This window comes from Callospermophilus lateralis, chromosome 20 (assembly GCF_048772815.1).
Source record: "Callospermophilus lateralis isolate mCalLat2 chromosome 20, mCalLat2.hap1, whole genome shotgun sequence".
Lineage (NCBI taxonomy): Eukaryota > Metazoa > Chordata > Mammalia > Rodentia > Sciuridae > Callospermophilus > Callospermophilus lateralis.
Window position 1 is genome coordinate 6,764,805 of NC_135324.1, and position 26,971 is coordinate 6,791,775.

At 44.2% G+C, this 26,971-nt stretch overlaps 1 protein-coding gene across 1 annotated transcript; it reads left to right on the forward strand.

The window, feature by feature from the left end:
- The first annotated feature begins 414 nt into the window (after positions 1-414).
- On the forward strand, positions 415-26,545 carry Lhfpl4 (LHFPL tetraspan subfamily member 4). The gene is made up of 3 exons (XM_076841228.1): positions 415-820; positions 22,999-23,235; positions 26,445-26,545. Exons 1-3 carry the CDS (start codon positions 415-417, stop codon positions 26,543-26,545), a joined length of 744 nt encoding a protein of 247 aa, XP_076697343.1.
- The last annotated feature ends 426 nt before the right edge of the window (positions 26,546-26,971 follow it).

Sequence of the window (26,971 nt, forward strand, 5' to 3'; positions counted from 1 at the left end):
TGGTCTCCAGCTTCCTTTCCATGTCCCCACGGTTCTCCTTATCCCCAATGCCAGTCCCCAAACCCCCTCCCAACTCTCCCATGACCACTTTCTGGCCTCCCTCGTTTTCCAACTCCCATACTCTCGTCCCAGCCCCCCCCCCCAACTTTCACATGACCGCTTCCTAAGCCGCCGAATAGGAGATCCTTGCCAGACCCCCCAGACGCCGCCCCAACACTCTCATGACCCCCTCCTAGCTCCCCCATACCAGCCCCCGTTGTCCCCCAGCTCCGCCCCAGGCCCCGCCCTCGCGAGTTCCTTGACTTAGGGCGGCTTCTCGCGTGCGTCCCCAGCTCCTGCCGGCAGCCCAGCGGTCTGTCCCGGGCCGGCGGCCCCCACCTGCCGCCGCCGCCGCCGGCCCCGCCCCCGGGCACCATGCTGCCCTCGCAGGAGGCCTCCAAGCTCTACCACGAGCACTACATGCGGAACTCGCGGGCCATCGGCGTGCTGTGGGCCATCTTCACCATCTGCTTCGCCATCATCAACGTGGTGGTCTTCATCCAGCCCTACTGGGTGGGCGACAGCGTGAGCACCCCCAAGCCTGGCTACTTCGGCCTCTTCCACTACTGCGTGGGCAGCGGGCTGGCGGGCCGCGAGCTCACCTGCCGGGGCTCCTTCACCGACTTCAGCACCATCCCGTCCGGCGCCTTCAAGGCGGCCGCCTTCTTCGTGCTGCTCTCCATGGTGCTGATCCTGGGCTGCATCACCTGCTTTGCGCTTTTCTTCTTCTGCAACACCGCCACGGTCTACAAGATCTGCGCCTGGATGCAGCTCTTGGCAGGTAGGGGAGGGGGCGGGGTCGGAACCCCCAGAACAGGCGCCAAGGTTGGGGTCTCCTTTCTGGAGGAGTCAGAGAGAGATTCTGTTCCTCTGTGCTGAGATACATCCTTGGCCCACCCTCAGCAGCTTCTAGGGAAGGAGATTTAATGAGAGAGACACCTTAAGGCAGCCGGGAGAGTGTTAGAATTGGGTATTTGGGTCCTCATGCGTGCATATATATGCACATTGCATTTATTGATGGATTAGCATTATGTTATCGTCTCTGAGTCTCTGTTGGCCGTCTTTGTGGAAATATTTTTCTGAATCAGGGCTTTCTCTAGGTGTATTCTATTTATATTATGTTGAAAAAAGCATGAGACACAGAATCAAGAGCTCTAACTTGGACCTTTAACTCGCTGACATTAACTTGGGTATTTCACTTTGCTTCTCTGAGGCTTGGTTTCTTCATCTGTCTGTAAACAGTGGAGAGGATCCAGAGGACAAATCAAAGAGTATCTGGTAAACTTAAAAAAGTTCTGTAACAAGGGATGAGGGAGGCTGACTGTGGTTTCTGTCCAGTCCTAAAGATGTGGGTAGTTGACAGCATCTAACAACAGGGATCTCCAGAGGGACAGTTCTATTATTTAAAACCCCTACTCCCCTGGCAGGAAGTGTTCTGGTGCCATTCCAGATGGAAATGAGTCCCTGTGACCTTCTGATGTGTTTAGCTGAGATAGTCATCCTGCCCCAAGTATCAGCAAACGGCCTTTTGGGAATGAGAAATGCTGAGACAGTTTTCCAGGATCCATTAGAGTCCCCTGTCCCCACCCACCTTTCGATTGAAGACAGATTTTGAAGATTCAGCAACTTGGGCATTTGCCTAATTGCAGATAGGGAAGAGAGTTGGACAGGGGAAAGTGGGGCCAGGAAGGGCAAGATGGGGAAGGATGACTGGTGAGGTTAGGATAAAGTTGGAGCCCTCCAGGGATGAGAAAGAGAAGAGAAAATGTGATAATCATGAATCAGAGAGAGTTTTTACAATAACACCTCAAAACATTCAACAAGTGTACAACCCTACAAAAGAGATTGCTTGCTGGTGATGTTCAAAGCATTTGTAGGAAGTTGGCTGTGTAGCACAGGGTGTATTCTCTTGAACATCTCCATTGAGGGGGAATCCCCATCTTTTAAAGGAGGAATGTGATATTTGGAAATGGCTGGAAGTCACTCAGGGTCAGGTGTTTGGAATATGATGGGTGATCAACTTAAGCATTGTCACTTGGGATGAAAGCCAAGATATGAGGACAAGGACATGAGAATGGTTCCTTTACTCAAGAGGACTTAACAAATGTTGGGAGGAATTATTGACCCACTGGAAGAACTGCACAATCTCCTGAGAGAATTGATTTGAAGAAGGTAGTGTATATTCAGATGTAGATTTTTTTTTTTTTTTTTTTTTTTTTGTGTGTGTGTGTGTGTGTAGTACTGGGGATTGAATTAGGGTCTCTCTCATTCAATGCAAGCACTCTACTACTGAACGACATCCTAGTCCTTTTTATTTTGAGACAGAGTCCCACTAAGTTGCTGAGGCTGGCCTGAAATTTGCAAACCTCATGCTTCAGCCTCCTGCATTACTGGGATTATGGGCATGGGCCACCACACCCAGCCCAGATGTGGACATTCTAATGACTTACTTCAAATTCATCTTACCCCACTCAACTTCAATGTGGATTCTCCTCCTGGTATTGGGGATTGGACCCAGGGTCTCTATATCATTGAGTCACAGCCCCAGTCCTTTATTTTTTATTTTATTTTTTTTTACTTTTTATTTTGAGACAGGGTCTTGCTAAATTGCCAGGCTGGCCTAGCACTTGTGATCCCCTTGCCTCAGCCTCTCAGGTAGTTGGAATTACAGGTGTGCACCACTGTGCTTGGCTCTTTTCAAATCTTTGAAGAGAGGAGAATCGTAGGATGTGGGGAGTATCTTTCCAAATTTCTCACTGGTACCCAGAGACAGATGATATTTTGTGTTTTCATTCTATAATTCTTCCAAAGGCAAGCTGGGAAGAATATACAGTCAGCTGGACATCCCCCCCTCCCCATTCATCAGCCTAAATTTGGAGTCTGCAGATGGGTTGCTGACTGTTTGGCCTTCAAATTCTCTGTAATCTGTGTAGGTTTAATCTTGGGGATTTGATGAACTAACCAACAACCCCCACATAATCATTGAATTTCAGGGATCTTAGCGATCATCTCTTTCATACTCTACTCTCCCCTCCCTGCTTGAGAGAGAGGAGACTGAGTATAGAGAAATGAAGGTCTACAAGGCCAGCAAAGGAGTAAATGGGGTATAAGGCCCTGGGGTTCTTCGCTATTTCCCTTGTGTTTCCCTGTCCCATTCCTGAGGGTTGAGAAGCTGAGTTGAACGGTTTATTCCATTTTGCTCAGAGAACTTCTGAATTCCCTTGGTAAGTGACTGATTCACTTTGCTTAATCAAGGGACACCAGTGCAGAGGCCAGAGCACTGTGCTGCGAGTCATGGGAATGGAGCTCTTGGCTGACTCTGCCAGTGTCTCACCAATGCTAAATCTTTTTGGTTTAAATCTCAGTTTTCTCATCTGTACAAGGGGGATGTGGGTGCAGTTAGATTGGTTGATTTAAAGTTTCTTTTTCAGCTCCTTTCACCAAGATCTTTCACCAAGATCGTTCCATTTAGATCTACACCCCCAGCCCTTTTATAAAAAATTTTGAGACAGCGTCTAAGTTGCTCAGGCTGGCCTCAAACTTGAGATCCTCCTGCTTAAGCAGGAGGAATCCTGCTGAAGTAAGAAAGTGAAAGATCTGTTATCCCCAGAGGAACTGCAGAGAAGCAAGGGGCTTTGTTTGTGTCATATAAGAGTCAGAATGTGGGCTGGGGTTGTGGCTCAGTGGCAGAGTGCTTGCCTTGCACATAGGAGGCACTGAGTCCGATCCTTAGGACCACATAAAACAATAAACAAATAAAATAAAGACATGCTGTCCATCTAAAACTACAAAAAATTAAAAAGAAAAGAAAAGCAAGTGAAAAATCTGTTATCCCCAGAGGAACTGCAGAGAAGCAAGGGGCTTTGTTTGTGTCATATAAGTCAGAATGCCTGTTATGTGATTCTTGCTCCTATGAACTTTTTTTTTTTTTTTTTTCCTCCAGTACTGGGGATTGAACTCAGGGTTGCTCTACTGCTGAGCTACATCCCCAGCCCTTTTACTTTTACTTTTTTTTTTTTTTTAATTTAGAGACAGGGTCTTGTTAAGTTGCACAGCCTGGCCTCCTGCCTCAGCCTCCTGAATTGCTGGGAGTATAGGCATGCACCCCATGCCCAGCTTCCTGTGAACTCTTATTTCATGTTTTAGAATCTTCTAAATGCAGAGCATTTACCCCCTGGGAAAATACAAAGAGATATTTCTTTGTTTATCCATCACCTGTTCTGTGATCATTCGGGTGCTAGATGCTGCAATACTGAGATCCATTAGGCACTCTCCCTCACCCCTAGGATCTTAAGTCTATGAAATGCAATCCCTACTCTCAGAAAGTTTATGATCTAGTTGGTTCATTGCATTGGTCAGTAATCTTGCAGTGACAACTGACAAACTCAACTCAAACTGTCTTAATAAATTAAAATGAAGAAAGAGGGTAGAATTTATTGGCATACATATTTTGGGGGTCAAATGTATCTGGCTTGTTGAGTGTGGTGGTGCACACCTGTAATTTCAGCTTGAGGCAAGAGGATCACAAGGTTCAAGGTCAGCCTGGACAACTCTGTGAGAACCTTTCTTAAAATAAAAAGGGCTTGGGCTGTGGTTGTGGCTCAGTGGTAGAGCACTTGTCTGGCATGTTCGAGGCACTGGGCTCAATCCTCAGCACCATGTAAAAATAAATAAATAAAATAAAGATATTGTGTTCAAAAAAAAAAGATATTGTGTCCATTAAAAAAAACAAAACTGTAAATGTAGCTCAGGGATAAAGTACTTGCTTAGCATGTATGAAGAGGCTTTGGGTTCAATCCTCAGTACCCCCCCCCACACAAACACACATACACACACACAAACAATATCTGACTTTCCAGGAATGGTGGCAAACTCTTGTAATCCCAGGACTCAAGAGCTAAGGTAGGAGGATTGCAAGTTCAAGGTCAGCCTCAATAACTTATTGAGATTATGTCTCCAAATAAAAATTAAAAAAGGACTTGGGAGGTACTCAGTGATAAAGTGCCCCAGTACTAAAACAAACAAAGCAAACAAACAAAAACAAAAAACCACCCCCCAAAACCCAAAATGAAACAAGCAAACAAAAAGCCAAAGTATCTGGCTTCAGGCATGGATGGATCCAGATGCTGAAATAATGCCATACAGTATCTGTCTCACTTCATTTCTTGGTTTCTCTATTTTAGCTCAGTTTAAGTTCACTTCCTTCTCAAAGGTGGCAAATCCTGCAGCTCTGAATTTACATTGCTAACCCCAACCCTGTGGAAAAAGAATGAGTCTAGTAAAAGTTCCAGGGTGATTCTTATTAGTCTAGCTTTTGCCAAGTGTCCACCTCTTTGTCATGGTGACTTTTTCTAAGGCCTGATCATGTGCCTATCCCTGGAACAACAGATGGACTACTGGTGGAGAAAAGTCAGTTCCCACAAAGGTAAATCAAAGGTGACAGCTGTGGGAGAGGAACCATGGGTAAGACAACTGCAGACAGAAGCTCCTGCTCTGGGCAGTCTGAGCCCTAACACGTGTCAGGCTGCGCTATGGAAACCCAGAGCAACAGAGGGAAATGAGACCGGAGCTGGGGAGGCCATTGACAGGCATGAGGTATTGGGCAGCATTCAGAGAAGAAGATCATGGTGGAAATGCAGAGATAGGAAGCCACATTTGTCTTGAGTGGGGCATCCATGTAGGGGAGCAGCAAGAGAGGCCAGGAAGCAGTATGAGGGTCACTGTGTGCTGGGTTAGGGAGTTTGCATTTTAATTATCAGGCAGTTACATGCTACTGTGACCACTACTCTATCTCACGAAAAATGGTTAATGAATTCTGAGCCTTTACTCTATGTGAGAATGATGTGTTAAACATTTCACATGGATATGATTTAACCTTCATAACACTCCTATGGATCAGGTAGTGTGATTCATATGCTATAGATGAGAAAACTGAGTTTCAAAGAGGTCGTACAGGTGGTAAATGGGGGACCCAGGATTGTGACTCAGTTTAAATCTGTGGACTGCAGAGCCTGACCTTTTGGTTAACAGAGTAAGAGTGGTACAGACAGTGGCAGGAAGTTCTGCCAGAATACTGAGTAGAGGCTAGAGAAGCCTGGTAGCTCTTTATGTACTTCAGACTCAGTTTCTCAGGGCTTCTCAGGATATCTCTGCCATTTGTTTACCTGGTCGTTGCCATTTACTGAGAACATACAAGGTGCCAACTTCTGTGTTTGACATTTCCAAATTCAGTGTGTTAATTTTCATCTGTTAAAATGGCTTACTCTGAGCTGGATGTGGTGGCACATGCCTGTAATCCCAGCGATTTGGGAAGCTGAGGCAGGAGGATCATAAATTCGAGGCCAGCCTCACCAACTTAATGAGATCCTGTCTTTATACAAAACAAAATAAACAAAAAACCAACTTTCTCCAAGGTCACACATCAAGTAGAAGATGGTGCTGAAACAGTGCAAGTCTAAATGGATCTAGACCCCATTCTGACCACTGAACTGGAAAACTGGGAATACAGAGATTACAAATTAGAGTTCTGTGTACTAAACATTGCAGGTGGGCTGGGTGAGGTTGGCAAAGATGAGGTTCCAGCTGAAGTATGGTCATGGCTGGAGGGGGCAATGTCAGGTAGTTGTCTAAAAAGAACTGAGGACATAGAACCTGCACCCTGCCATTTACCAGCTATGTGGCTTTGGATCAGCCAGTTTGCCTCTCTGAATCTCAGTTTCTAAGTCTGTAAAATAGAGATTTTGTTTTGTTTTGTTTTAGAGATATTTATTACACCTTCAAAGTGTAATGGAAAGAAATAACTGAAATGATGGGTGTAAAATGCTAAGTATGATTTCTGCTCTATAGTAAGCACTCAATAAATGGCCCCTGTTATTCTTATGAAGAACAGTTTGGGAGGAGTCCCTGATGCTCTGAGTTTGCCCTTGCAGGGATGATCAAAGGGCCTGAGAAGTTGCAAACTAAACTGTTAGTCCTACCAATCAGCTTACTCAACTCTCATTTTACAGATGAAAGACCTGAGTCCCATAGAGAAGAGACAAGTTCATGGTCTTGGAGTAAGACTTGAAACTAGGCCCCTCCCCTGTCCATCCAAAGGGTGATGATTCTGACCATGATTTATTTGATGTTGGGTGCTTACGATAGGCCAGATGCTACCTTGGTGTTGGGATCGCACAGAATGGAATGTGTGAGGTGAGACGTTGGAGATGTGGCTCTTAGCTTAGTGGCAGAGTGCGTGCCTGGCACACACTGGGCCCTGGGTTCAATTCCCAGTGCTGCCAACCCATGAATCAATTAATAAAAGAATGCATGAGATGGAATGGAAGCTTGGGGAGACTGGAGGTGGGGAGGTGGGAGGCGAGAGCAGGGGCTGGCTGGTGTGATCCAGAGGTGAGCCTCTTTCGGTTTTCCAGTTGTGTGCCCTCAATCCCCAGGGGTCTCTGGGCTATGATGAGCAATTACAGGAGTGCTCATTACTATAACTACAATAGACATCTACATTCTTCTCCAGGTCCCCAGGTTTTGTTTCAGGTTAGGTTTGGAATTTTATTCACTCAGTAAAGCTTTATAGTATGTGCATGACCCTGCTGAGCAGATTGAGGGATTTCTTTTCTCCCATCCTCCTTTTCTTCCTCTTTTCCTCTCTCATTCCTTTCTTCCTCCCTCAACTCTCCCTGCCATCTTCATTTCTGCCTCTCTCCCTCTCTCCTTTCTCCATTTCTTTCTTTCTCACATCAACCACTTACCAAAGGCCTCTCAGGCATGCTAGGTTCTGGGATTCCTGCGTAAGAGTCTTCCTCCCAGGTACCTCATCATCTAATGGAAGAGATAAGAAAGAAAACAGGTCATCGCTGTGTGTGCAACACAAAGAATGATTGACTCTTAACAGGGTATTCTGGGGACACGAAGGGGACTTCTAACACAGTTAAGGACAGCCAGGGAAATCTTCCAAAAAGGGCAACAACATTTGAGACGAACACCCCCTCCTTTTTTTTTTTTTTTTTTCTCCCTTGGTGCTGGGACTGGAAGCCAGGAACTCAACATGCCAGGCAAGCACTCTACCACTGAGCTACACCCCCACCCCCAATGTGAGCTGTTTCTTAAAGGATGAGTGGAAAGAGAAAGGCAAATCTTTCTCGGTATGATCAAAGACATGGAGGTAGGGATAGCCTGGTGTGTTTTGGGAACTACACGCAATTAGGGAAGGGAAAAGTAGAAGTTGGGACCAGGGAGGTGGGCAGGATCTGGATCACAGAGACCCTCTAAGTCATGGAAAGGAGATTAGAGTTTGGACATAAGCAGCAGATAGTTGAAGTTTTTTTTTTTTAATTGTTAATTTTTTCCAGACTCTCATTGACTTTTTTGCAAGAATTAACACAATACTTGATAAACAAAGTAAAAAGGATACACATTTCTATATGGTTCCTTCCCACCCTCATCTCCCATTGTTTCTTCCAGAGACAACCTTATCTATTTCCAGGAAATTCCATAAATATACAAGCAAATGCAAATTCTTGTTTTATATATACCCAGTACGTCAGCATTTCATATAGTAACATTGTATATAAGTTTATCTATGGCTGCATAACAAATCACTTAATGGCTGAAAGTCACAGGAATTTGTTCTCTTTGTTTCCATGCGTCACAGGAGTTTGGAGGAGCTCAGATGGGGGCGGGTAGTTCTGACTCAGGGTCTCTTATCTGAAGGGTGACTGGAGCTTGTTCGTGTACATGCTAGCAGGAGACCTCAAAGCAAGATAAAGGAAGAAGCCACACTGCCTGCCCCTCCACCCCATTTTTAGTGACAACTTCAATTTTGAGATATATTGCATAGGTCATACAATTTATGCATACAAAGCAAAGATGTCAGTGATTTTTAGTATATTCACAGAATATACAAAGTTACTGCAATCGATTTCAGGATATTTTTGTTATCTCAGGAAGAAGCCCTCTTAATTCCTGGCTTTTCATTCTCCCCAGTCCTTGACAACTACTAATTTACTTCCTCTGTAGACTGCCTGTTCTGGACACTTCATGTTCTTTTCCTTGGTACTGGGATTGAACCCAGGGATGCTTTACCACTGAGCCACAGCCCCAGTCTTTTTTTTTTTTTTTTTTTAGTCTCACTAAATTGCTGAGGCTTGCTTTGAACTTAAAATTCTTCTGTCTCAGCCTCTGGAGTTGCTGGAAGTATAGGTGAGTGCCACCAAGCCTAGAGGGACATTTCATGTTATATAGTTTTATATAGTTTTTCATGCTGTAGCACGTATGAATACTTCATTCCTCTTTGTGCCAAATAACATACCATTGTATGGATATATCACATTTTGCTTATCCATTCATCCACTGATAGGCATTGGGGTTGTTTCTACCTTTTGACTATTGTAAATGATGCAGTGAATGTTTGTGTACAAGGTTTTGTGTGGTTACACGCTTTCATTTCTCTTGGGTCCATACCTTCAGGTAGAATCGCTGAGTCAGTGGCCACTGCATTTTCTTTTTTCAAGAATCTAGACTTTATTTATTTATTTATGAGGATCGATGAAGTGCTGAGGATCGATGAAGTGCTGAGGATCGATGAAGTGCTGAGGATCAAACCCAGAACCTCACCCATGCTAGGCAAATGCTCTACCTTTGAGCCACAACCTCAGTCCCTGGAAACTGCATATTTAACATCTAGATTGAGGGACATCTAGATTGCTTTCCAAAGTAGTGGTACCACTTGATAGTCCTAACATTCATATATGAAGTTTCTTCTCTCTGTATATTCTCATCAGCACCATTAGAATTTGTGGTTACAGCCATCCTACTGGGTGTGAGGTGATGTCTCCCTGTTTTTTTTTAAATTTATTTATTTATTATAATTAGGTATATGTGACAGCAGAATGCATTTTGACTCATTGTACACAACTGCAGCACAACTTTTCATTTCTCTGGTTGTATACAATGTAGTGTCATACCATATGTACCTAGGGTAATGATGTCCATCTCATTCCACCATCTTTCCTGCCCCCATACTCCCTCCTCTCCGCTCTGCCCAAAGTTTCTCCATTTTTCCCATGTCTTTCCATCATGGATCAACATCCACTTACAAGAGAGAACATTTGGCCTTTGGTTTTTTGGGATTGGCTTACTTCACTTAGCATGATATTCTCCAACTGCATCCATTTAACTACAAATGCCATAATATTATTCTCTTTTAATGCTGAGTAATAGTCCATTGTGTATATACAGTTTCTTTTATCCATTTATCTATTGAAGGGCATCTAGGTTGGTTCCACAGTTTAGCTGTTGTGAATTAGGCTGCTATAAACATTTATGTGGCTGTGTTACTATAGTGTGCTGATTTTAAGTCCTCCGGGCTAAGGATCTGAACAGATACTTTTCAGAAGAAGATATACAATTGATCAACAAATATATGAAAAAATGTTCAGCATCTCTAGTAATTAGAGAAATGCAAATCAAAACTATTCTAAGATTTCATCTCTCACAAGTCAGAATACAAACAACAATAAGCATTGGGGAAGGGGCTGGGGATGTGGCTCAAGCGGTAGCGTGCTCTCCTGGCATGCGTGAGGCCCAGGTTCGATCCTCAGCACCACGTAGAAACAAAGATGTTGTGTCCGCCGAAAAACTAAAAAATAATTTTAAAAATCCTCCCTCCTCCCTCTCTCTCCCTTTCTTTCTTTAAAAAAAAAAAAAAAAAAAAAAGCATTGGTGAGGATGTGGGGGGAAAGACATGCTCATGCATTGCTGGTGGGACTGCAAATTGGTGCAACCAATATGGAAAGCAATATGGAAGTTCCTTAGAAAACTTGAAACTGAACCACCATTTGACCCAGCTATCCCTATGTTTTTTCTTTTTAAAAATTATTTATTTATTTATTTATTTTGTGGTGCTGAGGATTGAACCCAGGGCCTTGTGCATGTGAACAAGCACTCTACCAACTGAGCTATATCCCCAGTCCCTGTTTTTTTTTTTTTTTTTTTTAATATTTATCTATTAGTTGTAATTGGACACAATACCTTTATTTTATTTATTTATTTTTATGTGGTGCTGAGGATTGAACCCAGGGCCTCTCACGTGCAAGGCAAGCACTCTACTGCTTAGCCACAACCCTAGCCCAAATTTCTGTGTTTTTTTTTTTTCAGAGACCTTCTTTCTTTCTTTCTTTCTTTTTTTTAAATATTTATTTTTTATTTTTAGGTGGACACAATATCTTTTACATTTATGTGGTGCTGAGGATGGAACCCAGTGCCTCCCGCATGCTAGGCAAGTGCTCTACCTATGAGCCACAAGCCCAGCCCCTCCCTGTGGTTTTGATATGCATTTCCTCAATCATTGGTTGCCCAAGCACCATTTATTGAAGTGTTTTCCTGTACTTATTGGGCATTTGTGTATCTTCTTTGCAGAAATGTCTATTCATATCCTTCATTCATTTTTAAATATAGGTTATTTGTCTTCTTTTTATTGAGTTGTATGTTTTTTTTTAGAAAAATACATTCTGTATAGAAACATTTTTTTTTTTTTTTTGATTTTTAGATTTTGAAACAGAGTCTCACTAAGTTGCCCAGGCTGTCAGAGAACCTGCAATCCTCCTGCCTCAGCCTCGCCAACTGCTGGGATTACAGACCTTTGCCAACACTCCCAGCATATTGATGTGTCCTTTGAAGCACAATAGTTTTAAATTTATGCTAAATCCAGTTTATCTATTTTTTCTTTTGTTGTTTGTGCCTTTAGTGTCCTTTCTGAGAATCCACTGCCGTATAGAGTAACAAAGATTTACTTCTCTGTTTTCTTCTAAGAGTTTTGTAGTTTAGATTTTTAACTTTAGGTCTTTGACTCATTTTCAGTGTGTGCATTTGTCTTTCTGTCTGTGTGTGTATGTGCGTGTGTGTGTGTGTGTGTGTGTGTGTGTGTCTGTATTGGAGATTGAACCCAGGCCTTTGTGCATGCCGAGCACACAATCTATCACCGAACCACACCCCCATCCCTTGAGTTAAGTATTTGTATGGTAAAAGATAGGAGTCCATTTTCATTCTTTTGAACCTGATAATCTATTCCTCCAAGCACCATCTATTGAAAAGTTTACTCTTTTTATTTTGGTACCAGGGATTGAACCCAGGGGCACTTAACCAGCCGTTTTTATATTTTAATTAGAGACAGGGTCTCCCTAAGTTGCTCAGGGCTAAATTGTTGAGACTGACCTTGAACTTGTGAGCCTCATGCTTCAGCCTCCTGAGCTGCTGGAATTATAGACACGTGCCCTGGTGTCCAGCTGATTACTCTTTCTTCATTAAATGATCTTGTTACCCTTGTAAAAAAATTGATGGGCTGCTGGGCTCTGTGGCTTATACTCGTTGATCCATCTACATGGGAGGCTGAGGAAGAAGGATCGAAAGTTGGAGGTCAGCCTGGGCAACTTAGTGAGACTCTGTTTCAATATAAAAAACAAAAAGGACTGGTGATGTTGATTGGTGGTAGAGTGCATCTGGGTTCAATTCCCAGTACCTCCAAACAACAACAACAACAAAAACACAGCAAACAAACAACAAAAAGTCCCTGTTCCTAGTACCTCCATATTAGGGAATGGGTTTCCTACCCATGAACTTTTCAGGGGCACATTTAAACCATAGCAAATAAGTAATTACCTCATGAGACAATTTAAAGATTAATAATGAGTATATATATGTACATACCCTGGCACAGTGGGTGCACTCAATAAATGTTCACAATTGTTATTCGTTGTTGTATGATTTGAATCAAGTCAGTGGTAGAACAAGAAAAGAAAGGCTGGCAATTGGGACCAGTTACGGGATGAACCTGGAAAAGTAATGAGGTCCCACTATGAAGATCCTTGGAAGCTGTGCCTTAATGTCAGGATTGTCCTTAGGCAGTGCAGTCACTTTCAAAGGGTGCAAGTATGGCTAATGTGGATTTAGAAAGATGTCTCGAGCTTCAGGCCATGGTGGCACACACCTGTCATCTCAGCAGCTTGGGAGGCTGAGACAGGAGGATCGAGAGTTCAAAGCCAGCCTCAGCAAAAATGAAGCGCTAAGCAACTCAGTGAGACCCTGTCTCTAAATAAAATACAAAATAGGGCTGGGGAGGTGGCTCAGTGGTTGAGTGCCCCTAAGTTCAATCCCTGGTACCCCCGCTGCTCCCCCAAAACAAAGATGTCTCAAGCAGCCTCTATGAAGAATGATGCACTGGACAGAGGCTTGACTGGAGTCAGGGAATCCAGGAAGAAGGCTGTGGCAGTGGTCTAGGTGAGCAGTGCTCGGGCTGGGGGTGAGCAAGCAGGAGAAAGATGGGAGACCTGTTTAGGAGCCTGATGGGTGTGTGTTGGGGGTGAGGGCAAGACAGGTGCTGTGTGTGACACCAGGTTTCCTTCGTGGATGACTGGGTCTCTGAAGTGACATTCACAGAGGAAGTAGGAGCAGGACCACGATTGGGAAGTGTTGGGTTTGAGGCCCGAGTGGGATGTGCAAGAGGAATGTTCAACAAGCAACTGGACGTTTTGGTGTGGAGTTGAGCAGACAGTTCTGGGTGGGAGATGGACATCATCATAGTGAGGAGTCATCTGAGTGAGGATGGAATTGCCTGGGGAGGGTGTGTGGAAGAAGAGGAAACAGCTCAAGAAACCAACCCTTATGAGGCAGGAGGAGGAGGAGCCAGGAGTCACAGTAGCAGGAGGCCAATGAGCAGCTGCGGAACGATGGCTCTGAAGGAGACTACCTGTTCTGAGCAGAAAGGGGTGGGCTGGGAAGGGATGGAATCACTTGGAATCGGGGGAAGGCAGCAGAGACTGGTGCTGGGGATGGAACCTGGGGCCTCCAGCATGCTAGGCAGATGCTCTACCATTGAGCTATACCCCTAGCCCTAGAATTTCATACCCTATAAAATTATGCTTCATAAGTGAAGGAGAGGGACTGGGGATGTGGCTCAAGTAGTAGTGTGCTTGCCTGGCATGCGTGAGGCACTGGGTTCGATTCTCAGCACCACATAAAAATAAAACAAAGATATTGTGTCCACCTAAAGCTAAAAAAAAAAAAACAAAGAGGGGGGGAAGGAAAGGCCAGGCCTGGTGGCACGGGTCTGTAATCCTAGCCACCAGGAGGCTGAGGCAGTAGGATGGTGAATTCAAAGCTAGCCTCAGCAAAAGCAAGGGCCTAAGCAACTCAGTGAGTCCCTCTCTCTAAATAAAATACAAAATAGGACTGGGGAGGTGGCTCAGTGATTGAGTGCCCCTGAGTTCAATCCCTGGGACCTGCCCCCGCAAAGAAAGTGAAGGAGAGGCCTTGTGGAGTGGAGCACGCTTGTGATTCCAGTCCTAGGCAGGAGGATTGTAATTTCAAGGCCAGTCTCAGCAATTTAGTGAGACGCCATTTCAAAATGAAAAATAAAAAATAAGGAAGGAGTAGGACGCAGCTCAATGGTGGAGTGCTTGCTTGTGTATCATGTATGAAGCCCAGAGTTCCATCCCTGGTATTGCAAAAAACAAACATGAAGGAGAAAGCTGATCACTGCAGCAGGTGTCCATAATCCCAGCAACTCAGAGGCTGAGGCAGAAGATCGTAAATTCAAGGCCAGTGTGGGCAATTTAGCCAGATGTATCTCAAACTAAAATTTAAAAAGGGAGTGGCAAAGTGCTTGCCTTATATGTGTGAGGTCATGAATTCAATGCCCATCACTACAAAAAAAAAAGTTATACACACACACTTAGTGGATATAACAAGTAGTTTGTTTAAAATGATAGCAACAATTTATTCACGAATATATGTGTGTGGGTGCATATATATGTAGTGAATGATAACAGTGATATGGGCACAGGTGGAGGAGTTGGGATTATTTTGTTATTACAAGGTATTCACACGACCCACGAAATCATAGTATTTTTTTTTTTTCTTTTTTTTTTAGGTACTGGGAATTGAACTCAGGGCACTCAACCACTGAGCCACATCCCCAGCCCTATTTTTGAATTTATTTAGAGATAGAGTCTCACTGAGTTGCTAAGCGCATCACCATGTCTGAGGCTGGCTTTGAACTTGGGATCCTCCTGCCTCAGCCTCCCAAGCCACTAGGATTACAGGCATGCACCACCATGCCTGGCTTCATAGTGTTTTTGAAACACTATGGATTTAGAACTGAGTCCAATAGTGCACTCCTGTAACCCCAGTGACTCAGAAGGCTGAGGCAGGAGCATCACAAGTCAGAGACCAGCCTTCGCAACTTAGTGAGGCCCTAAGTAATTTAGTGAGACCCTGTTTCAAAAAGTAAAAATATCAGGGGGTGTAGTGGTAAAGCACCCAGAGGTTCAATTTCCAGTAATAAATAAATAAATAAATAAATAAATGTATGAATGAACAATATTCTAAAGGAGAGAAAATCAAAGTATGTATGATATTACATATGATGTTCAGTTAAAACCAAAAAAGGCAGGATAACCGAAGAGAAAAACAGGAATAAACATCAAAGGCAACAAATAGAAACCAATAACAAACATAATGGGTATTAGTCCAGCAGTATCAGTAATCATTTTGAATGGCAAGGTCTAAATGCACCAGTTAAAAACAGGTTGTCAGAATGGATCCAAAAACAAGACCCAGGGGCTGGGGATAGAGCTCAGTTGGTAGAGTGCTTGCCTTGCATGCACAAGGCCCTGGGTTCAATCCCCAGCACCACACACACACACACACAAAAAAAAAAAAAAAAAAAAAGAAGAAAGAAAGAAACCAAGACCCAATTTTATGTTGTCTTTCAAGGAACACACTAAGATGCATATGGATTAAATGTAAATGGATGGAGAGGCTGGGGCTGTGTCTCAGTGGTGGAGTGCTTGCCTAGCACATGTGAGGCACTGGGTTCTACCCTTAGCACTGCATACAAAAATAAACAAGTAAAATAAAAGCATGCTGTCCATCTACAACTACAAAAAAAAAAAAAAAAAAAAAATGGATGGAGCTGGGCACACTAGCACATACCCAAGTCCCAGCTGCTAGGGGGCTGAGGCAGGAGGATTGCAATTTCAAGGCCAGCCTCGGCAATTTATCGAGGCCCTAATAAGCTCAGTGGTCAAGCACCCATGGGTTCAATCCCTGGTACAAAAAAAAAAAGAAGAAGAAGAAAAAAGAATTCGCCATGCTGTTTCTTACCCCTCACAAAGGCTCTGTGAAATGAATAGGGCAGATGTTGTGATCCTCATTTTACCTGTGAAGAAATTTAGGCAGGGAGGTAAACTGAGCTTGCCTAAAACTGTAAAGGACAGAGCTGAGCCTCCTGTGACAGGTGGGATGTGTTTCCCAAGTATGGGACCTGCTGGATGGCACCAGGCAGCCTGCAGTGAGCACACTGTTCCATTTGCATTCTTTTATAACTTGGGAGAGAAGGTGTTGGTTTGGTGCTAATGTGTCTTCAACTCCTCTCACACTTACTAATAGTCCTTTAAACAAAGAGATCAGCCCTCGGGCTCAGAGCATTTGTCAGGGAAAAGTGTCTAACTAGAAACTAAGAACACTGTTTTGGTTTCATTATATTTATAGTGTCTTTCTATTTATGGCAAATGATTTTGGTTTCTTTTTCTTTGAAAGTGATTAAATTTACTTATTTTTCTCCCCATACTAGGGATAGAACCCAGGGGTGCTTTACCACTGAGCTGCATCCCCATCCCTTTTTATTTATTTATTTTTTTTTTGAGACTGGGTCCCACCAAGTTGTGAGGCTACTTTTGAACTTGTGATCCTCCTGCGTTAGCTTCCTGAGCCACTGGAGAGGCATGTACCACTGCCCTTGGCTAGACTCACTTTTACTTAAAAAGCAAATTGAATCCCTGGTACCCATCTATCCACTACAAAAAAGTGAATCTATTAAAATAAAAACACAAAATAGGGACTTGTCTGGACTTGAATACAGATCCCACCACTTACTGAGTGTTATTGGATAAGACAGTGAATAAATTCCTCCAAATTTTGGCTTTCTCAGAAAATGAGGGTGATATTTTTCTCCACCTCATAACTTTTTTTTTAAAGATTAAATGAGATGATGACTAGTAGGAGTTTAGCAACCTGGCACATAGTTAAGCATTCAATGTTATTCTTTAAAAAAACATTCTTCTTATTCCTCTTCTTTTTAAAATATCTTTATTTTTATGTGGTGCTGAGGATTGAACCCAGTGTCTCACACGTGAGAGGCAAGTGCTCTACCACTTAACTATAACCCCAGCCCCATTTTTTAAAAATATTTATTTTTTAGTTGTAGTTGGATAAAATATCTTTAATTAATTAATTTATTTTTATGTGGTGCTGAAGATCGAACTCGGTGCCTCACGCATGCTAGGCAAGTGCTCTACCACTGAGCTACAACCCCAGCCCTCAATCCATTACAATTTTGATCCCATTCTCGTAGTTGAACATGATGTGGAATTTCACTGGTTGTGTTTTCATATATGAGCATAGAAAAGTTATGTCTGATTCATCCTACTGTCTTTCCTATTCCTATTTCCCCTCTCTTTCTTTCATTCCCCTTTGTCTAATCCAATGAACTTCTATATTTCCCCTCCCTCCCTTTCCTGTTGTGGGTTAGCATCTACATATCAGAGAGAACATTTGACCTTTGGTTTTTTGGAACTGGCTTATTTCACTTAGCATGATAGTTTCCAGTTCCATCCATTCTCTGGCAAATGCCATAATTTCATTTGCCTTTATAGCTGAGTAATATTCCATTTTCTTTATCCATTCATCTCTTGAAGGGTGCCTAGGTTTGTTTCATAGCTTGGCTATTGTGAATTGAGCTGCTATAAACATTGATGACACTGTGTCACTGTAGTATGCTGATTTTAAGTCCTTTGGGTATAAGTCTAGGAGTGTGATAACTGGGTCAAATGGTGGTTCCATATCAAGTTTTCTAAGGAATCTTCATACTGATTTCCAGAGTAGTTGTACCAATTTGTAGTCCCACCAGATATGTATGACTGTACCTTTTCCCTCACATCCTTGCCAACATTTATTGTTACTTGTATTCTTGATAATTGCCATTCTGACTGGAGTGAGATGGAACCTCTGTAGTTTAAATTTGCATTTTTCTAATTGTTAGAAATGTTTAACATTTTTAAATATATTTTTGACTCTTTATATTTCTTCTTCTTGGAAGTGTCTATTCAGTTCCTTTGCCCATTTATTGAGTAGGTTATTTATCTATTTTTTGGTGTTAAGTTTTTTGAGCTCTTTGTATATCCTGGAGATTAATGCTGTATCTGAGGTGTAGGTGGTAAAGATTTTCTCCCATTCTGTAAGCTGTCTGTTCATGCAATTCCCATTTAAATTCCAATGATGTTCTTCATAGAAATAGAAAAAAATAGTCATGAAATTCATTTGGAAAAATAAGAGGCCTAGAATATAGCCAAAGTAATCCTTAGCAAGAAAAGTAATGTAGGAGGCATCACAATACCAGACCTTAAATTATACTACAGAGCAATAGTAACAAAAACAGAATGGCATTGGCACCAAAATAGACTCGAAGGCCAGTGGAACAAAATAGAAGACATAAAGACATACTCAGATAAATACAGCTATCTCGTGCCAAAGGCACCATAAACATACGTTGGAGAAAAGATGGCCTCTTCAACAAATGGTGCTGGGAAAACTGGAAATCCATAAATAGTAGATTGAAATCCATCCCCTCTATCTCACTCTGCACAAGAATCGAATCAAAGTGGATCATGGACTTTGTCATTAGACCAGAGACCCTGTGCCTACTAGAAGAAAAAGTAGGCCCGACTCTTCATTCTATCCACTCAGGAACAGACTTCCTCAACAAGACTCCAGGATGGAGGTGTCAGGGGCCTCCTGAGCACTGCTGACCTTCAGATCTGGAGTCGAAACTTCAGCAGCCTTTTTTTTTTTTTTTTTTTGTACTAGGGATTGAACTCAGGGGCACTGGACCACTGAGCTGCATCCCCAGCCCTATTTTTTATATTTGATTTAGAGACAGGGTCTCTTTGAGTTGCTTAGGGCCTTGCCATGGAGGAGGCTGGCTTTGAACTTGAGATCCTCCTGCCTCAGCCTCCCGAGCCACTGGGATTGCAGGTGTGCACCACCATGCCTGGCTTCCTTAGCATCATGATCCACATCCTCAGAATCTCTTCTTTAGACATTTGATATGAGCTCAGTCACCAGATGAAAAGCTGCTCTTCTCACCAGAACAAGTCAGTCTCCCCAATATTAATATTGTTAATCTAATTTTGCCATAATACCTGCTATTTGGAGCAGGAAACGTCTGTGGACTGTGGAACTACTGGAGGGAGGAGGGGCCTTATCCTAAGACTCCTGTGCCTACACTAGTGGTTTTCAACCAAGGATAATCACCTCTCAGGGGACATTTACCAATGTCTGGAGACTTTCTAAAAATTCTTACAATATGGGATTGTCACTGGGATCTAGTGGGCAGAGGCCAGGGTTGATGCTAAATATCCCAGGGTGCATAGGACGACTCCACTACCACAAAGAGTTCTCCAACCTGAACTTAGATGCCGAGGTTGAGAAGCCTTGCCCCATTGCATCCTGCACCTGTGTCTGCACCTCGTTGTCAGCTGGCTCTTCTGCCAGCTCCTAACTTCCAAAAGACTCTTGAACTTGAAACCCAGGGAATGCTCCAGCTTTCTCCAGCCACCTGTGTTATTTTGGGTCTCAGCTCCTAGTTGGTTTCCTCTGAAGCACTCTTGACATGTGTAATGATTCTATTTGTGTGTTAACATGATTGAATTTCAGAGCATAGGCCTCAGACATGGTGCTTGTCTGTGTCCCCAGCACACTGCATAGTGTAGGGCACATAATTGGCACTCAGAAGTTTAGTGTGGAATGTATGAACTGAGAGGAAGGAGAGGAGAGAGAAAGGGTGAGGGGATAAATAGAGGGAAGGAAAGTGAAGAGGAGGGTGCTGAAGGAATGTTAAATGTCGAGACACATAAACAAAAGGGAGAGTCTAAGCTCAGATTTGAGTATGGCCTAGGGAGAAAGAAAGAGATGGGAAAGGAAGGAGAAAGAGCGAGAGGGGACCAAAGACAATGTGCAGGGAAGGAACCTGAGGTCTCCATGCCCGGTTCCAGAGGGGAGGAGGTCTCCCTGCAGTAAGCTTAAGCTGCGAGTTGGAAGGCTAGAGTGCTGGGATACAGGAGCGGTTTCCATGGAGACAGGGATGCTCTGGGGAGCAAAAACAGACTGTGTAGCTGTGGCCTGCCACTGTAGTGCTCAGGAAGAGCAAGGAGGGAAAGGAGAGGGACAGGTAGATGGGCAGTGTAGATTTGTGCCCATGTCCAGGCTCTTCCCTACTACATCACGCTGGAGACTCAGAGGCAGGGGATGGGGAGGCAGAAGCCCTTCAGTAGGGCCAGGAGACACTGAGGGCTGAGTGCAGGACAGGTAATAAGACCACTCTTTCTTCCTCTGCTCCCGTGTGTTTGGGCCTCTTCCTCTCTCCAGTAGGGCCTCAGGGGGTCTGGCAAAGTGTCAGGGGTCTGTGGGGAGAGGGATGGTCAATCCTTCCTAGTAGGCTCCTCCTCTTCCTGCATAGTCAATGCAGGAGCGCTCCAGGGCTGAGTCCTGTGCCTTCCCTTCAGTTTCCATAATTTTCAGTCTCAGGAATTTAAATACCCACAAGTGCCCACAGCAACCAAATTTGACTCTCCAAACCATTCCCCTGAGTTCCCGACTTGCCTCTCTATTGGGGTGTCCAATGGTCATCTTCAGATTTGTTTCTTTTTTCTTTTTCTTTTTTTGTGGTGCTGGGGATTGAGCCCAGGGCCTTGTCCATGAGAGGCAAGCACTGTACCAACTGAGCTATATCCCAGCCCAAGACTTGTTTAATTCTTCAATTCATTTCTGCTTTAGGGCTTCCGTATTTTCCATTTCCTTTGCCTGGAACTGTTTTCCCAGTCTTTGAAGGTCTGTGAGTTCCACTAGAACAGAGATTTGCCTTGGAGGAGTGTAGACAAAGCCCTCTAGAATTTGTGTGTGATCCAGTCACCTTTGGGGAGCCCTGCATCAGGATGAGGAGCACATGTTGGGGAGTGGATTAGAATCCCTGCAGCTTCTTGCAGAAGAGGGGCCCCACTCTACTGGAGGCTTGAGGAGTCTGAGGCCTGGGGAGCACTGCCTTGCACAGTAGATGAGGGAGTGGCAAAGTTGAGGGCCCTCTTCCCACCCTGGATACCAGGTGGGCCACATACACAGTGGACAGAACTGACCACCACCCATAGTCATCGCTGTCAGATGAAACGAAGGTTAATCACCCTCTGGGCCTGTCCCAGGGTCGAGGGCCCAATACTTCAAAACAGAGCCCTGTGCAACCTTCAGATCTTAGACATAGAGACCCCGAGGCTGGCATGACTGACAGATGTAACAGGGCAACAGTCAGGCAGAGTCTGCTCTGCAGAGGAGACAAGTCTCCGCCTTAGCCTATTGAGTCCCATGCTTCTGATTGACCCGTGATGCAGCATGTGCCCCCCTCAGGGCCAATTGCTGTTACTAGAGGAATACAAGGAACTGATTGGACCAGGCTTGAGCCAACCCAGTCTAAGTGCTGGAAGAGGCTGCCCTTAGCATCAAGGCTGGGGTTGCCAGAGGTAAAGTAGGTAGGTCGCTTAACCAAAAGCAGGTGGATGCCAACCAGGGAATTATTTAGAAGTCCCCTCGGCCCCTTCTCCCTTTTTCTGGCTACTTTCTTCCTCCTCACCTGAAACCACTCCCCATTATTTATTTGCATAATTATTATTTTAATAGTTATGACTAGTTTTACTACTAACAGCTAACATGTATCCTTTATGTTTAACACTGATGCAAAGCACTTTGTTATTCCCCCTGTAATCTTTGCAACCACTTGATGATATCTGCATTCTCCCCATTTTATAGATCTGTAAACTGAGGCACAAAGCTGAAGGAATTCACTCTGGGTCACACATCTGGCAAACAGCAGAGCCCCAGCCCTCTTAACCATTTTGCTGTAATATTCCACTCCCCAAATGAAAGTTCCAGGGACACAAATCTAAATGCCCCTTCCCCTAACTTGTCTGGTATCGGCACACAGTAGGCCCTCAAAAAATACTGCCTGTGTGAGTGCCTGCCACTGCCCGAGGTGTTATAAGCATTCCTTCCTCACCATCCTGTGAGGCAAATACTGTGTTTTTTAGTGTTCTGGCAGAAACAGGTCCATTCAGCCACTGTAGCGCCCTCAAATTCACACAGCTAGTAAGAGAAAGAACTAGGTTCAGCCCTGTGGTTGGCACTTGGTGTCCTGTTTTCCTAGTGCAGTTGCCCAGATGGTTATTTCCACCATCTTGAATGAAAGGGAAATGGCTCCATAAACAATAGTTGAAAGACAAAACAAGAACAAAATGAAACAAACAAACAAACAAACAAAAAGACCAGGGTGTGAGATGGTATGAATTTAAGATTAGCTAGGATGTTAAAGGGAGCTGGAGGAGGCTGTGCTTTACTACTTTCTTTTTTATTCTTAATTTTTGGTACTAGGAATTGAACCCAGGAGCATTTTACCACTAAAGCTCCATCTCCAGCCATTTTTATTATTATTATTCTGAGACTGGGTCTTGCTGAATTGCTGAGGCTAGCCTCAAATTTGCTATCCTCCTGCCTCAGCCTCCCGAGATGATGGGATTATAGGAGTGTGCCACCAGGGCAGGTTTGCTATTTTCTCATTTCTCAGGTTTCTGGAGGAGGAGTTGATTTTAGAGGGGAGGGAGAACGCTTTGAGGGTTCTATGAAGTTCCTTGTACCAATGTCTGTCTTTGGAACCTACAGGATTAACAAGTGTTGGCATTGGTGGGCTGAGCAGCAGCACTGGCACCCAGACTGAGGGAATTTCTAGAGTCCCCAGGATCTAGAGAGTAACGATCCCTTCTCTCTCTCTCCCTTCCTGACCATGGCGGTGGGCCCGGCTCTTGCCGCCAGCTCTGTGCCTCGTCCTGGGCTGCATGATCTTCCCCGACGGCTGGGACGCCGAGACCATCCGGGACATGTGCGGGGCCAAGACAGGGAAGTACTCCCTGGGGGACTGTTCGGTGCGCTGGGCTTACATCCTGGCCATAATCGGCATTCTCAACGCCCTCATCCTCTCCTTCCTCGCCTTCGTGCTGGGCAACCGGCAAACAGACCTGCTGCAGGAGGAGCTCAAGCAGGAGAATAAGGGTGAGTGCGGGAGGGCAAGGCTGCGGCCTGGGATTGGGGCAATTTCAGGTCAAATAACCAGTCGTGCAAAAATCAGAAACGCTATAGACGACACATTGAGCTTGAGAACAGCTAGATGAAATCCCTCAGATCTGATCATTTTCATGCCCACCACCTAGCAAACCCACCCCAGAGTAGAGACCCTTAGAAATGCAGAAAGCAGCAGGTTCACAGCAGCAAACAGTTAAGAACAGCCTACATGGCCAGGACCCAGGGGGGATGCCTCGGCCATGTAAAAATGAACCCACTTCAGTTACCTGTAACAGAATGGACGCATCTGGGTAGCATAATATTGAGAGGAAAAAATAAATCCCAGAAGATGACAGAATGATACAATTATTGTGCTCAGAACCAAGCAAAAGAAAGCAGTGTTATTGTTTAAACATATGATAACAGTATGTGTCTTTTTTTTTTTTAAAGCAAAGAAATGATAAATACAAAAGGTAGGATGGTGGTTATCTGTGGTTGGGATGGAAGGGGAGGAATCTGAAGCATGAGATGGGGGCATGTAGGTATATGCAAATCACTGGTAGAGTTATAGTTTTGTTTTTTTTTTATTTATTTTTTTTGTATTGGGGATTGAGCCCAGGGCCATCTACCACTGAGCCATACCCCAGCTCTTTTTATTTTTTATTTTGAGACAGGGTCCCACTAAGTTGACGAGGCTGGCCTCAAACTTGTGCTCCTCCAGTTCTTCTTTTTCTTTTTAAATATTTTTAGTTGTAAATGGATATAATACCTTTATTTTGTTTTATTTGTATATGGTGCTGAGGATTGAACCCCCTGCCTCTCATGTGCTAGGCAAGTGCTCTACCACTGAGCTACAACCTCAGCTTCAGTTTTTGAATGGTGTGGTTCATAGGTGGTTATGACAGTATGCTATCTATATAATGAATATATTATATATTATATTAGTATATTATAGGTTAGTATAAAATTTTTTATATATCAAGTAACAGTAAAATACAATGTAGAAAAATTTACACATAAAGCCAGAGTCTCAGGATAACTGCCTTTGTCAAACCTTTTTCTATGAGTGTACACACATCATAACATAAGATGAAGGAACTGTATGTACTTTATTTTACTCTTCTTTCAGAAACTATTCTAGAGGTTTTCAGGTCCCCACTATTATTGACATTTTTACACTGAATACCTTTGTTCTGCCTTTTCATACAGATGTTCAAGTGTTTCCTTGGAATTTCAAGAAGTGAATTGCATGCTCAAAATTTTAATTATAAGCCAGGAATAGTGGTGCAAGTCTATAATAATAGAGATTCGGGAGGCTGAGGCAGGAGGATCAGAAGTTCAAGGCCAGCTTCAGAAACTTAGAAAGATCCTCAACAAAACTTAGTGAGACCCTGTCTCAAATAAAAAGGGCTGGGGAATGTAGCTGGGTAGTAAAGTGTCCTTGGGTTCAATCCCCAGTACCAAAACAAAACAAAAAATGATAGTGCCAGATGATTCTTTAAAGGGGTGGTATCAAGCACAGTCTTTTGATCCAGAGGTCCGCCTGCCCCCAGAGCTGGGAGACTGCATCTGTGTGTTTGTCTGGGTGTTCATTCTTTACTCTGAAAATGGGTAGTAATTTTCACAGTTACCCTCTTCCTTGAGCATGTGCCAAATCTGTGTGTAGCACTTTGCATGAATTATACTCATCTTTTTTGGGGGGTGAGGGTCTCTCCTCTCCTATACAACAGAAATAATGGTAGTGAGGATTAAATGAGATAATGTACACACCATGCTCCCTCATTTGGTAGGAGAGGACAATTGGTATCATGGTAGAAGTCTTAGACTGTGAAGGCAGATGGAATTGGAAGCAGGGTGGCCCTAAAAATTAACATTGAGTATTAGTTCCCTGAACTCCATAAAATGAGCTACCTCCTAGGGCTGTCAGGTAAAGAAGAAAGATTGCTTCTGTAAAGAGATGAGCAGGGTCTGACATATGGGGAACTTACTCACCAACACTGTCAGTCCTCCCCACTTCCCATCAGGTGGCATCAGGAGCACTTTTACAGAGGAGAAAGCAAGCCCAGGTATGGAGAGGTGGGGTAATTTGCCAAGGTCACCTAAATGGTGGAGTGGTATTTAAAACACAGGCCCTAGTCTAAAGTCCAAGCTCTTCAGCCTGGTGAGGCAAGAGACCTTCTGCTCCCTTTTCAGGATCCTCCTGGGACACTGATCTGCTAACTTGTCCTGAGAGATCCCCTTCTGGTACAAAACTGTCTACCCCAGGGGTTTCTGTGGTCTTGGTGTAAGGTCAGGGCCTGCCCTCTGGTGGCAGATTTTCAAAGTGCAAAACCAAGACTGCTGTGGGCCCCTTCTGAAGAAAAGACTCTGAGCTGACCAGGGCCAGTTCCCACTGGGGATCTCTCTTCTTTCTCCTTAATGCTCTTAACAGTTGTCAAAGAGGAGCCCCATTTTGCCTTCATTCAGGGCTGGGGCTCTCCATCCGGCATGGGGGGTTCAAAATGAGCCAGCCTTTCAGTTCAGTTCTGAGGAACAAAAATCAAAACCCAAATAAATTACCACAACTTCTAAGATTGACTATGTGCCAAGTCCTGGCTGACTATTTTTTTTTTTTTTTCAAAATTTTTTAGCGATACTGGGGATTGAACCCAAGACACTTTACCACTGAGCTACATTCCCAGCTCTCCCCACCCTTTTCTATTTTTTAAAAATAGTTTTTAGTTGTTGGATCTTTATTTATTTATATGTGGTACTGAGAATTGAATCCAGTGCCTTACTCATACGAGATAAGCACTCTTCCACTGAGCCACAACTCCAGTCCCCAATTACTAAATTTTGAGACAGGGTCTTGCTAAGGTACTCAGGCTGGCCTTGAAATTGCGATCCTCCTGTCTCAGCCTCCTGCCTCCCGCATCACTGGGATTCTAGGTGTGCACTACTGGCCTACCTGACACTGTCTCTTTTGACCCTTCAGAATTACTCTGTGAAGTAAGCTATTACCACCATTTTACAGATGAGAAAATTGGGGCTTAGGGGTAGGTTGGATGGCGTGTGCAAGGCCATCCTGCTAGGCAGTGGTTTGACTGGCATTTCATAGCCTGTGCCGTGTTCCCTCACTTTTGGCCTGAGGAGTGGCTGCGGGGAGCCCTGATGGCCTGGTGGTCTCTGACTTTTTCCATCTCTCCCTCTCTCTCTTTTAGATTTTGTGGGCTCTACAGTAAGCTCTGTGTTGCGGCCAGGGGCTGATGTTTCTGGATGGGGAGTCCTTCCCTGCCCCGTGGCTCACTCACAGGGACCCTGAAAGCCAGGATCACAGCCTAGGGATTGGCCTGACCTCAGCTTGTCCTGTCTCCTGCTCTCTCATCCATCAACTCAGGCTCCGAGAAAAGACCTGATCTCAGACCGACTTCTCACCTATGACCAGCCTTTGAGGTCCAGGCTTTGAAGAGAAGATGGGGCCTGTCCATAGCCTGGCAGAGGGGAGAGGCGCTCTAGACCCTAGGGGGGACTGATCCTGGCTCCTGCCTCAATTTGACCTAAAGGAGCCCAAACCCCACAGTCCATTGGGCTTTTCCTCTCCTCTCTAGACTGGCCTGGAGCCTGGAGGTCCCTGCAGATCCCCAGGGGAAGAAGGCACTGTGGTTCTAGCTCTCTCAGCCTGGAGGGCTGCTGCCTGGCTGTATCCTCGCCTCTCTGGTTCCTGTCTACTACAGAATTTATTCAAGAC

Coding starts and splice junctions, on each gene's coding strand:
- Lhfpl4 (XM_076841228.1), top strand. CDS start 415: ATGCTGCCCTCGCAGGAGGCCTCCAAGCTCTACCACGAGCACTACATG. Junction 821..22,998: donor CTGGATGCAGCTCTTGGCAG/GTAGGGGAGGGG, acceptor TCTTGCCGCCAG/CTCTGTGCCTCGTCCTGGGC. Junction 23,236..26,444: donor GCTCAAGCAGGAGAATAAGG/GTGAGTGCGGGA, acceptor TCTCTCTTTTAG/ATTTTGTGGGCTCTACAGTA.